At 38.8% G+C, this 18543-nt stretch overlaps 1 protein-coding gene across 3 annotated transcripts in view; it reads left to right on the top strand.

The window, feature by feature from the left end:
- The window catches only part of pdgfra (platelet-derived growth factor receptor, alpha polypeptide), a 50918-nt gene that overhangs the window by 12216 nt on the left and 20159 nt on the right, over positions 1-18543 (top strand). For 2 of the 3 annotated variants that reach the window (XM_073064647.1, XM_073064648.1), the window contains exons 2-10: positions 3840-3915; positions 5263-5574; positions 7858-8124; positions 8857-8987; positions 12842-13007; positions 14228-14417; positions 15249-15364; positions 16237-16363; positions 16587-16783. In XM_073064647.1, coding sequence (XP_072920748.1) covers positions 3855-3915; positions 5263-5574; positions 7858-8124; positions 8857-8987; positions 12842-13007; positions 14228-14417; positions 15249-15364; positions 16237-16363; positions 16587-16783 — 1567 coding nt within the window. In that variant the 5' untranslated portion in view covers positions 3840-3854. The remainder of the gene's footprint in view (positions 1-3839; positions 3916-5262; positions 5575-7857; positions 8125-8856; positions 8988-12841; positions 13008-14227; positions 14418-15248; positions 15365-16236; positions 16364-16586; positions 16784-18543) is intronic. The other variant, XM_073064649.1, reaches the window with a different exon arrangement.

Below are 18543 nucleotides of genomic sequence, written 5' to 3'. Positions count from 1 at the left end.
AATTCAAAATCAATCATACCCAAGTTTGCTAAGAGCCTGAGCACTTCATTCATTAAAAAAACCTGGTCGTGTGCTGATTGTGATCAGTTTAGGAGCAATGTCGTGACTTTATAAATATTTGAACCTTTATGCTCAGGTGGGATAACAATTTTATTATTATTTTTTAAATTCATGATTATTTTTCTCCTTGGAGTTAACAAACATTGTGCTTTAGGAGGCCAGCGATAGATAACCACACCCACCTGGCTGTCTGAAGCTGTGGGGTGCCAATAACCTGCATTTTGAATGAGCCATTAAATTTAATTTTGTGTCCAAGTTTTCCCCCCTATGTGGCCAATTGCCTGGAACTTGCTTCAATGAAATGCTGAATTATGGACCTTAATCACTTTCTCTGTGGAAGCTTCTTCTCAATTTTCCTCAAGTGTTTGTCATTTGTTTTAAATCTTTGACAGGTTACTGACTAACTGAACAGAAACAATTCCTTCCTACTTTCTTGTCCAGGACCCCCATAACATTCCCTTTTATCCTGTTTTGCTCCAAGGAGAATATTTTCAGACTCTCCAGTCTCATCACTTCACCCAAGTCATTAATCTTGTTATCATCCTGGTGAACCATCTTACTTTGGCAAAGCCCTGATATCATTCCTAAAGTATGATGTCTGGAATTGTACACCTTACACTATCGGGGGTCAGGAAGAGGGTTGTCAAACTCATTACGCCTCCTATGAGTTTAAAAAATGACAAGGATCTTATTAACTTCATAAGAAGCTATTAGCTTCTCCTGCTGCTTTCAAAGATTTGTGATAGTGCAACCCTTGGTCTCCTTGCTCTTGAAGCTTGTCAAAACATAGACAATAAACAATAGGTACAGAAGTAGACCATTCGGCCCTTCGAGCCTGCACCGCCATTTTGAGATCATGGCTGATCATCTACTATCAATACCCGGTTCCTGCCTTGTCCCCATATCCCTTGATTGCCCTATCCATAAGATACCTATCTAGCTCCTTGAAAGCATCCAGAGAATTGGCCTCCACTACCTTCTGAGGCAGTGCATTCCAGACCCCCACAACTCTCTGGGAGAAGGTTTTTCCTTAACTCTGTCCTAAATGACCTACCCCTTATTCTCAAACCATGCCCTCTGGTACTGGACTCTCTCAGCATCTGGAACATATTTCCTGCCTCCATCTTGTCCAATCCCTTAATAATCTTATATGTTTCAATCAGATCCCCTCTCAATCTCCTTAATTCCAGCACGTACAAGCCCAGTCTCTCTAACCTCTCTGCGTAAGACAGTCCAGACATCCCAGGAATTAACCTCGTGAATCTATGCTGCACTTCCTCTACAGACAGGATGTCCTTCCTTAATCCTGGAGACCAAAACTGTACACAATACTCCAGGTGTGGTCTCACCAGGGCCCTGTACAAATGCAAGAGGATTTCCTTGCTCTTGTACTCAATTCCCTTTGTAATAAAGGCCAACATTCCATTAGCCTTCTTCACTGTCTGCTGCACTTGCTCATTCACCTTCAGTGACTGATGAACAAGGATTCCTAGATCTCTTTGTATTTCTCCCTTACCTAACTCTACACCGTTCAGATAATAATCTGCCTTCCTGTTCTTACTCCCAAAGTGGATAATCTCACACTTATTCACATTAAACGTCATCTGCCACGTATCTGCCCACTCACCCAGCCTATCCAAGTCACCCTGAATTCTCCTAACATCCTCATCACATGTCACACTGCCACCCAGCTTAGTATCATCAGCAAATTTGTAGAGTAATATCATAAGTAAAATATCATAGAGTAAAAACATAAGTAGAGTAATATCAGCCCAACTTTTCTAATTGGAAATGCTGACGGGAAAATTAATTACAGCACAAATGGTCTGCTAGCTGATCTTTTACACTGGCTTTGTTATAATTTAACTCCACATCTTGACCTTCCTCCGGATGGCGTCAGCCATTTGATTAAGCTGATTGTCAGATGAAGTGCAATGTTGCACATTAAATCTCAACTGAGTAGGGAAGCCCTCATGGAAAATTCTGACCGTGCCCTTGCTGGTCTTTTGCAGTGTGCTTCAGCCAACTAATTGTAGCCAGCATTGACATCATGGTCTGCAAATGGTTGGGAGTTTTGTGGTTGCAGGAAGAAGCGAAATGACTTACAGAGAAGGACAAACACATTGCAAAAACAACATTGCTGTTATCTGCTTTTATGTTCTGCGCTCTGTTATCAGTTTTGTTTCAGCATCTCCAGTTAGAGTGGGGGTGATCTAGGTCTGCCTTGGATATGTTCACATTGATACAGTAAATAGGAAGCTGGAGGAAGAAAGTACAAGAAAACATGTTTAGTAAAATGTCACCAGGCCAGGTGAATGATCAGCATGGAATGCTAAAGAATAACAATCCAGGTTTGGAACACCACACTGGCGTCCAGTAGGAATGTGGGTGTTCTTGTTACCGTGAGCAGAGGGCGTGGGTGTGAGAAAAAGAACGAGGCACCTTGTGAAACTGATTAATGGGCAAATCTGAGTTTATTTAACTTTTAAACCATGGCCGCAGAGTTATACACTCTTTGCCAGCTGCAATGCTCAGCGTCCCAACAGCATAGCTCCCAAGAGAAGGATTACTTGGAATAAGCAGATCGCTCTCTGACTTTCTTGGCTGCAGTGCTGGAAGCATTACACCAGGCTGCTGCCCACCAGCCCGATCAGATCATTGGGTGAGATGGAAGTCTAGATCAGTGCATGATGGTGCACAGTGTATTTGAATGATATCAGTGTAGACTGCTTTCCATGGCCGGGCCAACCCGTAATGTTGTCATTCCCCCTGCACCCCCCCCCCCCCCCACCTAGAATGCTCCTTAGATTTACAGGGTTGAGGAATCTCGTGTCATTTTAGAGCCTAATTACTGCCAATATTGTGCTTGGGAATGATCTTCTTTAAGACATAAGAGCAGAATTAGACCATTCAGCCCATCGAGTCTGCTCGGCCAAATTGTCCCAAGAACCATGATTGCATTCTGTGGTGAATATCTCTTCTGATTGTAGTTTTCTGTACTGCTAATTGACAGAAGTGTTCAGGTGATAGGTCACCACCTGAAGCACTGCCCTCTACAGATGCTACCTGACTCACTGAGTTTAAAAAAATTATTTATTTAGCGATGCAATGCAGAATATGCCCTTCTGTCCCTTTGAGACGTACCTCCTAGCAACCCCCGACCACTCCAATTTCACCCAATCACAGGACAATTTACAATGGCCAATTAATCTACCCGGTAGTTGTTTGGACTGTGGGAGAGAACTGGGGAAACTCATGCGTTCCGCAGGGAGGATGTACAGAACTCCTTACAGAGGATGTTGGGATTGAACTCCGACGCCTCGATCTGTAAAAGCGTTGTGCAGATCCCCACGTCTGCTGTTTCTTGTGTATGTTAGATGCTTGAGCTGGAAGTGAGGCAGCAATGGGTGTGGGACCTTCGATTTCCCATAAAAACTAGGAAATTTGGAGAGAGAACTAGAAAAAGCCAAGGAGAAGGAAACAGAAATGCAGAGAACAGAATAGAGAAGCAGCAGAAAGCGAGATAGGATGACTATGCGTCAAATTAAATTCAGAAAAGGAAAAAAAACTTGATTGAAAGAGAGAAAAATGTCTAATTTCTTTCTACTACTGTATAACAACGTAAAGTGAGTCAAACGGTTGTGACATGGTACAGGCAATATTTCCTGTCACACACAAGTTCTTAGGAGAAGAATGTTGAAAGAAAGACATATACTTTGTACAAAATAACAAACTACTGCAAGCCTGCTAAAGTTTCTGGAATAATTTTCTCTTTTCAGTAAATTTCCACCACCATGGGCACATTCTGGAAGGCATTCTTGATTGTCGTTAGCTTCTTCCTGGAAGTCTTCGAAGGTAACTCAGCATGTTGCAGGCAAAACTTACAGAAATGCCTCCTTAAAATATTAAATTGGTAGAAATAACCTTCATATGAAGGGGGTTTGTTATTTGCTGATTAGGCCAAAGTAAAAATCTCCAAGGAAGGTGAGCTTGAGAACCACCATGCTGTAGGTTTCCATGGGTGTCACAGTCCCGGGTAGGCACTACGGGTTTCAGCCAGCACCACTTCCTCAGGGAAGTCTTCTCATCTGAGAGCTAATGGGTGTGGTTGGAGAGTGAGGGAAGGGGAAGACGATGTCTAAATAAACCCGTCCTTGCTACTTTCCTTTTCCCAAGAAGTTACTCCATTGCTTGCCACATGAGGGTAGCCTAGGTTTCCCTGTGGCATCTGTCAGAGAAAATCCTTCCCACTATTTAATGGCTTTGTAAGCTAACTGTGAAAAGTACCCTGGGTGTAGATAATGATGCACATGTAAGTGCAAGGGTGCAAGGAGGGATTGTTTAGAGTTCTGAGGATATTGGAAGGATCTTCATTCAGAGAGCAGTTTATGCTTTCAATCATTGTAGATGTTAGCCTTAACTTGACATGTGCCCCTTATTAGTATATGTAACCATACGTTATGAATGGGGATATATTGGCTCAGAATGCATATTAGGTAATAGTTGGCAAGTTTATCATAATTCTTTCTCCATTAGATATGACATGTTATACTGAGGACATCTATTTTGAAGATAATCTATGCATCTCTGGAGCCTGTTCTGTTTCAATATTTTTTATTATTCATTTCACATTGATGAAGTTAGTTATTCTTAAATTCCAAATTAAATGATGCTATTCTTTGCCACAACATTTTGACAATGGGGTAAAAATGTATTAATCTGAAGCCTCGGTGATCTACCAGTTTTACTCAAAACGCCCAGGTAGGAGCCACGTGAAGCACGTGTTAATGCTGGTGGTGAATTTATGAAAGACTGTCCGGACCGATCTCGCAGTGATACACTAATGGAGTGATGGAGAACTGGGACCACGGCATTTGTGCATCCATTTATGGGGTGATAGCTAGTAACAGAAGCAGGAAATGGAATTGAGTGAGAGGTTCAAAACACTTAGCATTCTGCAAAGGTGGTATAAAGGTTAATAGACAGATAATCACTTTTATAATTACATTTCTCAGAAGACCCAATACCAAAGGGTGAAATAAAAGATGCAATTGTGAGTGTTGTCAGTAATTCTACCTTGTGTTCACTCTGCATTTCATAGTGATATTTGGAGTAGTCAACCATTGCAGAGGTTAATTGACCAAGGAAAGGATACCTTTAATTTTGTGAATAATGACTGTTACTTTTTTTGTCTGCATCTAGGGCCTCACCAGGCTCGGTGCCAAGAGATACCCGATGTTTACCCCAACCTAGATGAAATAGAAGTTCCTCTCCATTCAACAATCAACCTGAAGTGTTTGGGGAAGAATGAAGTGGTTTGGGAGTTGCCTTTTAAAGAGGCTGCACAGACTGTCATTAAAAAAAATGAAAGCAACAATAATGGGAGCTTTGTACAAACACTCGAGGTCCAAAAAGCAACAGGAATCCACACTGGGATGTACACGTGCTACTACCCAGCACTTTATTCCGATGACGATGAGATTGAAGGCCGCAATATATATGTTTTTGTTCCAGGTGTGTGCATATGAGAGGGGTTAACTGCTAATGGCTTCAATTTTCTCATGCCAGAATTGTGCTAGTTTGTATTTGCTTACAGGGATATCACTATTTGATAACTCAGCCTAATAGCTATTCTTAAAATGTGGGCTAACAGCATTTGTTTGGGTCTATCAATACCTCATGACTTCATAATCATGCATTTTCCAATGGTACGAACGGCATTAGTTGGGATTCTGCTTTCCCTCATCAGCCTGGGCATAACCACTCATTGCGATCAGTTATCTCCTGCGGAGAGTGACTGTTGAACTTGGCACTAACATGGACAGCGTAACTGAGTTTTACATTGTATTTCCAACCTGAGCTGTCAGGGAAACTGCTGCAGTCTGGACTTTGTGTTGCTTATGCTGATTATCTGTCAGCCTTTTGCAGATACGGGTTCAGTTTCCTTCTACGTTTGCCTCAGAGATTTGTGATAGCTATTTGTTTGGTGATAATAATTGTTTTATTTTAGTAAGTTTCTAATCCTTTCCCCTCCTGAAAGTCTTGACATTCCTGGAATATAGTTTGACAGATGCTGTTGTCTCAGAAGTTTGGCTCTGGATTCTGGTAGGCTATCCAATGTTAAGGGGCCAGGGTGAGGAAAGGGCAATGTTGCCATAAGCATACCAAAGAGGAATAACACAATGTCAAAAGGAAAGCTGATGATCCAACACAAATATTTTGGCTGAATCTTTCCACGTTTTGCAATGTGGGCTGAAGTTCTAAAATATGTCAGTTGGGGTTTGAGAGTGTAGTGTTGGGCTCCTGTGATAGGTCATGATTAGAAGCGTTCTCTGCTCCTACCACATCTAACTACGGAGTAAAGCAGATATGAACATGTTCCCTTTATTAACTGGATTGGTTGCCCTTGTCATGTTCTGCGTATATTATTTTGCACATTAATAACACACAAGAGAGAGCTTTAATCTCCCTTGAAATTCATTGTTAAAATTCTATCTGTTCTGTTTTTCCATTTCCCTGCCTCAGCCTCAAATGGCTGCCAAAGCTAGTTCTTCATTGCCTACTGTGCAAACAATGACTAATCCCACTGTGCTATCAATGGCTGCAATAACTAGCTGCACCTTTTCATCAGTGGTGACGATGGCTGCGTTCTCTGTGCTCCTCATTGCATTGAGCATCAATTCCTCACCATTCCTCTCAAGCACTGTGCTTAGCCAACCATGCCAATTCTTTCTTGAGTCCCACCTGATATTGATCTTCATAGCTGATGTGTGATGCTAATTTGATGATTGGTTACAACAGGCATATCACCCCAGCGAGCACCTGTTAATATCCAGTGACTCCTGCAGAATAAAAAAAATTAAGCGTTGTTTAAACATGAGAATAGGTGATATGGTGTGACAGTTTCTCTCCAGGTTCAGTTTAATGTTCACGCCGTTTAAAGTTTTCACATTGTAGATGAATATTAATATATTGTAGGACAACAGCACAACAAGTTAAAATTGCGAGCTGCAGCTCAAAAACCAAACAGTAGATTTAACGGGATTGAGGTGTTCTCACTTACACCAAATTTTCATTTAGAATTGTACAAGCATCTTCTAATTGGATTGTTGCATTCTTCACAGGTAGTTTGTGTAATAGCTGTGATCTCTTCACCTGGAAAGTGATGACAATTTGAATTGGAGGCTTTCCAGGATGCTCTAAGCTTGGGGTATGGAGTTGAAATATGAGTGACAAGTTGTGTGAAGTCACTTTTTCCTTTGCAATGAGCAGTACCTCCCTTTAGCAAATTGGCCAAGAGCAGCTGAAAGCCATTCAAACCAAGAAAAATAAGTTGGTGTTTATGATGTTGTAGTTGCTATGCAGTCAGCAGTCAGCTTTCTGAAATTATAGCTCTAACTAAAGCCACTGGGGTGTATCCTTGTTCTGGTGCGACGCTGGTATGCATTTTATAATCCAAAGTTCATGTTGGAGTTGAGTAAAGTTTGACTTCAGCAAAAGCCATTAACTGAAAGTAAAGCATGGTGTAAAAGTTTTAATTGAAAAAAAGAACATCCAAAATCTAATCGAAGAGGCTATGACACGTAAGTCAACTGCAGAGAATAGAAATAGTTAATGTGAAATAGCAGTAGAATTCAGTGTCAAAAGTTCCACATAAACATTTAGGTGTGGTAATTGCAGATTTTTTTGATATCCTGGAAAATATGTCCCAAGTGTACTTACCACATGTTTCAGAATTGTCAGGTTTCAGATGTTGTTGAGGTGGAGTTATTGTTAAATACTTTGACTTATTTACAGATCCAGACCATCCCTTTGTTCCACAACTGAATTTTGAAAATATAGTAATAGTAGCGGAAGGTGAAGTTGCTGTGATTCCATGTCGAGTGTCCGATCCAAATCTGGAAGTCACCTTGACCGATCTCGATACCGTGAACACCATCTCTGCTACCTACGATAATAAAGAAGGATTCAGAGGGCTCTTCAAGGAGGGGATGTACATCTGTGTCACAACAGTCAACAACACAAAGCACGAATCAGAAGAGTACATTGTTAATACATTTAAAGGTAAAGTAATGCTTGATGTTGTGGTTCACCAGATCAATGCTCCTTGTTATTTAAAGAATCCTCTTTTCTGAATAATAACTTTCAAACCTAATTATAATGTATAATAATATCTACAAAAATTACATAAAAACTTAATGAGAAGATAAAATGTTTCTCTAGTGACTAAATTTTAAGGCATTAAGGTAATTAATATGTTAACTTTTGTTTATACTTTATGATCTTTGAATGATTAAAGCAAGTTAAATTAGAAGACTTTTTGCAGTGATTTAGCACATGATATTAAATGGTATATGTATAACTTTATCAGAATAATTGGATAATGTCCAACTAGCACGGATCATGAAAAGCATATTATTGTTGTACAATGTAACCTAGTTGAGGATGCACCAGGGTATTAAATGATGTTTAATGTTTTACATTTAATTTCTGTGTAATATTTTTATGCTGCATTAGATCTGGTGTAACAATAATTTTGTTCTCCTTTACATTTGTGTACTAAAGAATGACAATAAACAATCTTGAATCTTGAAAATATTTTATACTCTCTGGTAATACTTAAGATGAAGATGTCTTTTTCCATCTATATCGAATTCATAGATTCTACAGTTTTGATCATCTTTATAAAAAATAACAACCGTGATCCTTTTATAAATAAAAAATGATGAAAATGTTTTTAAACCTGTCCCACTGAAATGGGCTCTAATAATATTTTCTTGCATTTATCTCTTTTAGTGGCAAAGGATCTGAAAGTTGAAATAGAAGCTTTAAAAAATGTAGTTAAAGTGGGAGAAAGCATCCTTGTTACTTGCAAAGTAGTGGATAATGAAGTGGTGACCATCAACTGGAATTACCCAGGAAAAAACGTATGTAAAGCTTATCTCCTCATCTGCTTGCCAGCCCATCACCTCCCTCTAGTGCTCGCCCTCCTCTTCTTTCTTCCATTGCCTTCTGTCTCTTTCACCACTCAACTTCCAGCTCCTTACTTCATCCTTCTCTCTCCAGGTTTCACCTATCACCTTGTGTGTTCTCTCTCCCCTCCCCCACCTTTTAGATCTATTCCTCAGCCTTTTCTCTCCAGTCCTGCTGAAGGGTTTCAGCCCAAAACGTCAGCTGTATTTTGTCCTATAGATGCTGCCTGGCCTGCTGAGTTTCTCCAGCATTTTGTGTGTTGCTCGGATTTCCAGCATCTGCAGATTTTCTCTTTATTTGTGTATGTAAAGCTGATTGCTTTTTATCTTTCCTTTCCCCGTGGCAGAATGCTGACATGATTTTTTTTGGCAAAACAGTCTTTATCTGTTAAAATATAATGAAGGTGTAATATTTTTGCTGATGCGATAAATATTTTGGCAAAGCTAAAGATAAGGTTAATCAGAATTCTGTTTGAGTCTATCATGCATGCAATCCCCTTGTGCATTATTTTCTGCGTACATATAATCAAATTGCGTTCAGTGCCTGCACACTTTATTTAAACATTGATAAATTGGTTTATTATTGTCACATATACTGAGGTGCAGTGAAAATGCATACATGCAGCATGCCATCCATACAGATTTCATTACATCAGTGCAAGGCAAAAGCAATATAGTGTTAGAGTTACAGAAAGAGAAGTGCAGGCAGACAGTATAGTTGGGGGTCATAATGAGTCAGGGTGTGAGGTCAGGAGTCCATCTTAATGTACAAGGGCACTGTTCAATAGTCTTATAATAGTGTAGTACAAGCTCTCCTTGAGCTGGCGGTACAGTGGTTTGCAGTGATTTAGCAGTGATGTATGTATAACTTTAGATAATGATCAACCAGCACAGGCCAGGAAAGGCATGTCTTGCCATATTATTGTTGTATAATGCGATCCAATTGGGGATGCACCAGGCTTTTGTAAACTCCTGCCTGGTGAGATGAGTTAGAAGGGAGAATGTCTGTGCGGAAGGATCTTTGATTAATGTTGGTCGCTATACTGAGGCAGCAAAAAGTGTAGGCAAAGTCCATGGAGGGGAGGCTGGTTTCCTGGATGTGCTGAGAGTGTCCACAACTCTCTGTAGTTTCTTGGGGGTCTCAAGCAAGGCAGTTGCCATATCAAGTTCTAATGCACCCAGAAAGGATGCTCCCTCTGGTACATCTACAAACATTGGCAAGGGTCGACAGGGATATGCCAAATTTGTTTAGCCTCCTAAAGAGGTAGAGGCACTGGTGTATTTTCCTGGGCATGGCATCAACATGATTGGACCAGGACCAGCTATTGGTGATTTTCAGTCCTCGCTACTTGAATCCCTCAGCCCTCCTGACCTTATCACAATTGATGTAAACGGAGCATGTGCATCATCAGGAAGAGACTGGAGTGGTTATTTTTGTGCATTTATGGAACTGTAGAACATGAATGGAAATAATTTTACTGCTTCTCTCTGTGTCAGCCCTTTAAAAGAGCTTTCCAATTAGACCCACTCCCTAGTCCTTAGTCTTGTATTTTTTATCCTTTTCACCTCAATTTTCTCTTCAAAATTCACAAAAGGTATTGCATAAATTGATGACTTTCCTATTAATTTATTAAAAACTATTAAAATTTAATGAACGTTTTTGAAGATAAAAGAACTCTAAGTTTGAGTGGGCCTGAAGGAACAATGTGAAAAAGACAATACTAAGACAGTTATGATCAGAACATATAGGCATCTAGAAATTGTGAAATGTTCTGAGCTTTGACATTCACTTTAATTATGTTTGCGTATGTTTCAGCTCTGATGGTTTTCTGATTTTAAATAATTCCTGTAACAAAATTGAAAGCTGAATTGAAGTGTTGACTCCAGATATTAAATTCAGCCAATGGAAGTTAAAAGCAATGCCATGGAAAAGTGATAGCCTTTTGATTTTGGCCTACTAATCTGTGTGCCGAAAACTCTTAGAAAACACTCCAAAAATTATTGTCACGTTGCACACTAAGTGGCACGGATTTCAGACATAGGAAAAGGGCCTGCACTTGACCTTTGGTAGTTGGTGTATTATTGGTTGATATATAACTTCTATTGAATTGCAGAAACTTACAGTGCAGAAAGGAGGCTATTTGGGCCATCATGCGTTTGCAGGCCGAGAAAGGATCTGTTCAGGTTCTTTTCCCTTCCTATCTCTTGTCCACAGGATTGTGGATTTCTGCTTCTCAAGTGTTTATTCATTGTAAGTGTGATGATGTTTATGAGAGTTTCTGACTGCACTACTCTCTGTATGAAAAATTAAAAAAAAATCTTCAACTTCTTTTAATCCTTCTGCCAATTAACTTACCGGTAAATTTATTGACTCAGTTTATTAACTGAAAGAGATAAATCTTCCTTGTTCTCCCTGCCCGGGCTTCTGCTGATTTTTTCACTCAATTGAATCTCTCCTCAATATTTGCAATGTAAATACGCTCAGCCTAGTCAATGTAGGGGAATATATCAGGAGGGTGCTTGAATATAGAAGACAAATTGCGTGCATTTTTTGATGGAAAGGGCAGTAGCTTAAACTTGTTCAATCATTCCTCGGAATACATTAATATTTTACAACGTGGACTGAGAACGTACTCCTCCTGTGTTTACTCTGCATTTAAAGAGCTAGTTTTCTCAAAATTAATTTTATTGACTGGTTTTCATGAAGATTTTATTTTGAAGTGGTCCCAATTTTTGACTGAAGGTGTTCATACACTACTTGTAACTGATTGTTGAAATGCAAACAAAAATTATTTGAGCTATATGTTATATAACACAACACAGGTCCTTCAAGCCAACCATTTTGCCCATCTCCTGTGATTCCATTTCCCCACTTTAGGTCTTTATTCATCTATGCCTCTTCTGTTCAAGTACCCATCTTAATGTCACTTAAACACAGTGATTGTGTTTGATTCCACTGTCTTCTCCTTCAACACTCCCAATGTGAAAGAAGAAACTTCCCTGCAAATAATTGAAATTCCTATTTCTCAGGTTAAATCCGCACCCTTTTGTGTTTGAACAGCAATGAAGTAATATTATTGAATATAAAACAGCTTACCAATCGGAAATGAGATATGGTTTGGGGAAAAGTAATTTTACATGTCCCTCCTCTTCAGACGTTAACAGCAAGCAGAGTAAGAGCAGGAAAGTCATTGGACATTATTCCCCCCAAGTCACTCCACAGCAACACATTTCCCAGTTCTTCCAGGTATTTTAGGCTAATATTTTTACCGAGCACAAATGTAGGAGTCCTTTCTCCTCAAGGAATGCATTGATTCAAGGAATGGACAGCAAACCATCGGTGACCATCAAGGGGTAAAGGGACATATGTATTGCTCGCATCCGAAAAACATATTTTTTCGGAAAAAAGTTCTACTTTTCAACCAATTATTTTGATGGGGGAAGGGAATTGGAGTGATAGGGCAGAGGATAGAGCAGCAGATGTAGTGTTCATTGAGACTATGAGGATGGATAGGGCACAATTGCAGGCTTATTGTCTTGGACCTGCTGTCTGGAAGGAAAACCTCAGCTGAGTAATCCACAAAGGGATCTCTTGAAAACATTTCTGTTTTTACCTCAACTACAAACTATAAACCTTATCACAGCGATATTAATGTTGCTGCTTGAGAGCTGCATAAAAATATTTGAATTTGCTAACTTGTGTGTTTCAAAGAAAAGTTCAGTTTTGTTGATATGCTACCTACTAATTCTCTAGGTCAAAGTGCAGGAGAGATCATCAATATTCATGTAGATTGTTTGATTTACTTTAGAAGGGAAGGGAAGATCTCAAGGAAGTAAAACAACCATCCATAATAATTACAAAGACCCTTGAAATTGAGGAAGCCATGTTGGAAGATACTGGGATCTATGAATGTTCTGTGTCACATGCAACTCAAGCAACCTATAGAAAAAAGCACGTTTACATCGAAGTTAGAGGTATGTGTGAATTAATTTGTCTATCTTACTTTTAATTTTTGTTCTAGTTCATGTACATAGACTTACAAAGCATAAATATCTTCAATGATACTATCTACAGAAGAAGCTTCAGTGCTTGATCACCACATTATTCACTTAATGTTCTAAAAAATGATGGTTTAAGTTATGCTAAATTTAAGTCTGAATTCAGATGCTACTCCAATCATCTACACCATTTAGGGTTGGAACTGAGACAAATACCATTTTGAGCTAGTGATCATTGAAATTATGTGAGTGATGCCGGTGAACCGCAGCCATTTCTTCTCTGTACGTTCATTGCCATTGTTATATAGTGAATGAAAATATTACAACTATGTAATAGTTTGTTATTTTGAGGCACATTAAATTTGAAAACTTCATGAGGCAGCCTTTGGAGTAAGAGGAAATGGATTTTTTTTTGGGAAAGTGGAAAGAATCAAAATTTGGTTAGTATTCCATTATGTTATTGTTAGATTGCTTGAATGGTTGCCTTTATAAGTAAATCACTAACATAGATTGCCTAAACACACAGTTTTCTGGGAAAGGCTGTATACATTTCTCTCATGCAGCTGTGGAATTTTTATCAATGTTTTTGACAAACATGTTCCAGAATGTGTATCATTTTTCCATGGATGTCAGTACAATTTCCTATTCTATGGGGAGACTGTCAAAGGTGTGGAGACCTGAACACAAAATGCAGATTGATACTTCAGTACAAAATGGTGGTATGCCACTTGGTCTTTTGGATGAATTATAAAACAACATCAATAAAACAAATTATTCTAATGTGACCAGCTTTGAGATTTTGTTGTGTGCAAATAGCTGCTGTTATTTCTGTATTAAAATCTTAATCACTCTCAGGAGTATTTAATTGGTTGTAAAGTGCTATGGGGTGTCTTGTGTTTGTGAAGGTTACTGTGCAAATGATAATAGCAGGTGAATACTTTGTGAACTCAAGCTCAGTCATTACCCATGATGGAAGAACCAAAACAGAGTGAGACAGTAGTCTTTGCATTGATGGATATGTGAGTTTATGAAGAAGGAAGAAGTATATTTACTTTTTAATAAATGTCTGATGAAAATTCTGATTTTAGTAACTTTCAACAACAGTACACATGATGTTCAGTCCAAAGCTAAGATGATTGCATCAAGCAGAACAATTAAGGGCTGATACAACCTACTTTCCTTTCTTTGTTTCTTAGAGAACGGATTTATACATTTGGATCCCAGTTTTGGAACAGAAGAGTTTGCAGATCTACATGAAGTCAAGCAGTTTGTGGTCAACATTGAGGCCTACCCAGCACCCACTGTTCAATGGCTGAAGAACAATGTTACTCTGCATGAAGATAACAATGAAGTGATCATTAACACAGTAAATATCCAGAAAATCAGGTAAAAACGGACACCACTATACCAGTTTAATGTACAATCAGTAGAATTTCACACACCTGCTAGAAAAAATGATAACCAAATGTACATGTAAAATCCCTCAATGGTGCAATTAATTGTCAACAAACTACTATATCTACCCATTTGCTGCAAGGTCATCTGAATTAGCATGTATGGAAACAAAGTACTGCCTGGACATACAGCCTCTTATAACATAGAAAGTTAGGAATTGGATATTCCCTTTGAGACCACTCTGCCATTCAACAAGATCATGGCTCAGCTTCTTTCTCAGCACCACTTTCCCGCCCTAACCCAACTTCACATTATTCATTCTCTTAACGTCCAGAATTCATTTTGAATAAACTCAGTGTCTGACCCTCCACAGGACTCAGGTGTAGAGAATGCCAAATGTTCACTCCCTTTTCTGCAAGAAGTTACTTCTCCTCATCTCTGAACAGAGGCATTCTGCAAAGCAGTCACCCCAATCGTAGGGACCAATGTAGAGGAGACCATATAATGAGCACCAGTTGAATTGCTGGTTCACCTTGAGGGAATATTTGAGGGAAAGGAACTGGTGAATGGGCAGGATTCTGCCTCCTGCCTTAGCATGGGAGGCTGCAATAAGAAGGGGAAGAGGGTGCTAGTAGAGATGAAATGGTGAACCATGGACTTGTGGAGAGATTCACAAATTATTGGTCTTCTCAGATATTGTTGAGTTGTTTGATGTTTCTTGTAGAGTTGTCATTGAATACTGACACTTTATGTCATGTGCCTGCTCTTCTCTTCTTCATTTATTAACTGCCTATTTGATGTTTGTGTTTTGACTTTGTCCAGGTATCAGAGTAATCTAACCCTGATTCGTGCAAAGAAACAAGACAGTGGAATGTACAGTATTATTGTTGAAAATGAAGATAATTGTACCATTTTTACCTTCTTCTTGCAGGTGAAAGGTAAATCCACAAGCTCCAGTTTCTTGAGTTAATGAGCTGATCTTTATGCTGCCAAATATATTTGCATTTTGTACTTTATGTGTTCCTTACGGCGCCAAGTACATTTGCATTTCGCTCTTTAATGAGCTGATCTTTGTGGTGCTAGATATGTTTACATCGTCCAAGCAATACTTCACTGTACTCAATTTTTGGGCCAGTGATAATTATAAATTTAAAAGGTAAAATGCGAACGTGCCAAATAATGAAAATCTTAAATATATGTTTGATTTTTGAAACATACAGCAGGTCTGCAAGCATCTCAAAAAGCAAGTGGTAGGTATTGTTTCAGTGGTATACAGCCATAGCAATCACCAAGGTCAAGTCTGAGTTAAATTGCAATTAGGGCCCAATCTGCACTGAACCTGCTTGGAACTGTGGATTAGGATAGTTTCAGCAAGAAAGTTAGGGCCAAGGAGCTATTTGAACTGATGAGCTTTATTTGTCCATCTGTTTGACTTCAATCGGGAAGGTCAAGTTGGCATTGTCCTTGATAAGTCTCCTGATTTGTTCTGAGATTTGATTGCATGCCAATTTGTATTTCTACTCTCATTAGTTAAGCATGCTGTCTTCCATGCTGAAGTAAGCTGTGCAGTAAAGCACAAAGGTGGATGCTTGTTTTCTTGAACATTAGATATTGTGGCTTGATTTTTGTGCAAGAAATCTAAAATTCTGTCTTTTTTTCTAAAGTGAGCAACACCATTTCACTTTTATAAGACTTGGCAATATTTATCGATGCATGCGCAGAGTATTTTAAATATTTATATACTTTTGTTTTTAAGCAATCAGGAACACTTCAGCTTTTTTAATGTGTTGTTTTGCACTTCCTGTTCCAGTGCCAGCAAAGATCATCAATCTTGTTGACCTGCACCATGGCTCTGCGAATGGGCAGATTGTTTCATGTTCTGCAGATGGGACACCCAGCCCAGAGGTCGAGTGGCTAATCTGTACAGATCTAAAAAAGTAAGGTCTTATTCATTCTAACATACTGTGTTCTTAAGTCAGCAAACTACTTACTTCGAGTAATAATTTTGATTCTATCAATTTAAAGCTCTAATACTGAACAGACTTCTTTTTGTTTCCAAAAACCCAATATTCTTTTTAGCTGGAAATACTGTTTTATGACCCAATACATTATTGATCGCTAAAGAACATAAACCTTAGTAATCTCTGTACCTTCTTTTAGGTGTGCCAACGACTCAATGCTGTGGAATGTCCTGCACAGCAATTCAAGTGATATAAGTATTGAGACTCACCAGACGAAGAAAAACATTGTGGAGAGCAAACTGACATTTCAGAAAGTGGATAATACAATGGCCGTGAAATGTATTGCAAAGAATGAGCTTGCTGTTGTTGCACGTGAAGTCAAACTGGTGGCTCACAGTAAGTCATGGTTTTAATCCACCCCCTTAAACAGGAAGGGGTTCACTGGAAAGAAGCTGATATGTTCCAAAGGACCTTTTCATAAAGCTCAATGAAGTGTGATTCATTTTGAACTGGAATAACTCCAAATGTTAAAAAAAAACATATCAGAGTTATGTTTTGCACACTTCTACGTGGGTGCTTAACATCAGGCCTGTGATTCATTAGACATTAAAAACTGTAACAATTTTTTTGCACATGAAATGCATTTAATATCTAGGACAATTAAGTATGAATTTCAAACTATACTTCATGTCAGGTCTTGTTTTGTCTGATCTCAAGAAGATTCTTACTTCTCATGAGAACAGTCTGTTGGGAACCAAGATTGTTGACAATTGTTATAATTGGTATAATGAATACATTTTACTTTGTTAATGCACCAACTTTGAGGTGATACATTGTGATGTTTAAAGTAAATTCTGTCTGCTGGTCAAGGTGTTAAAGCTTGTGTTCATCTAAAACTCTGCTGCTGATTTCCCAAATGCTGATCGCACGTTGTCCCTGACATTTCTGTTTGTGTGCTTTGATTCTGTGTCTTATAAATCCTCAAAACAATCCTGGCCTCTCTTGTATCTTTTCCTTAGAAGCAACTTATCAAAAATAGTTTGAAAAATATCAAAATATTCAACCCTATACTTAAACCAGAACTTAATCAATAATTTAAAGTTATTGTCCATTGATTCACTGTCTAATAAATGCTTTTCCAAGAACAAGGGAACTTTTTAGTGGTTTGAATGTTCAATGATTATTAATGTTCTGGCTTTTGGAAAACTGATCACTCTAAAATTTAGTTTACTGTTAGATTTTAAACCCATCATTTCTCTGGAAAGAGGTTATCTAAGAAGTGAATTTATTATGAGCCTTGTACTCCTGGAGCTCAGAGGACAATTCCTTTAAGCTCTGCCACTCTTGAATCAGAATCAGAATCAGTTTTATTATCACCGGCATGTGACATGAAATTTGTTAACTTAGCAATATGTAATATAGAAGAGAAAATAATAATAATAAATGAAATAGAAATAATAATAAAAAATAAGTAAATCAATTACAGTATACATATATTGAATAGATTTTAAAAATGCAAAAAAAAAATACTGTATATTAGAAAAAGTGAGGTAGTGTCCAAGGGTTCAATGTCCATTTAGGAATCGGATGGCAGAGGGAAGAAGCTGTTCCTGAATCACTGAGTGTGTGCCTTCAGGCTTCTGTACCTCCTGCCTGATGGTAAGAGTGAGAAAAGGGGATGCCCTGGGTGCTGTAGGTCCTTAATAATGGACGCTGCCTTTCTGAGAAACCGCTCCCTAAAGATGTCCTGGGTACTTTGTAGGCTAGTGCCCATGATGGAGGTGACTAGATTTACAACTCCTCTGCAGCTTCTTTCAGTCCTGTGCAGTAGCCCCCCCACCCCCCCCATACCAGACAGTGATGCAGCCTGTCAGGATGCTCTCCACAGTACAACTATAGAAGTTTATGAGTGTATTTGTTGACATACCAAATCCCTTCAAACTCGTAATGAGGTACAGTCGCTGTCTTGCCTTCTTTATAACTGTTGGAATCAGGTTAGAACCTCAGAGATCTTGACACCCAAGAACTTGAAGCTACTCATTCTCTCCACTTCTGATCTCTCTATGAGGATTGGTATGTGTTCCTTCGTCTTATGCTTCCTGAAGTCCACAATCAACTCTTTCATCTTATTGACGTTGTGTGCCAGGTTGTTGCTG

This window comes from Hemitrygon akajei, chromosome 13 (genome assembly GCF_048418815.1).
Source record: "Hemitrygon akajei chromosome 13, sHemAka1.3, whole genome shotgun sequence".
NCBI lineage: Eukaryota > Metazoa > Chordata > Chondrichthyes > Myliobatiformes > Dasyatidae > Hemitrygon > Hemitrygon akajei.
The sequence above is the reverse complement of the archived record's forward strand: the minus strand, read 5'-3'. Positions and strand labels throughout refer to the sequence as shown.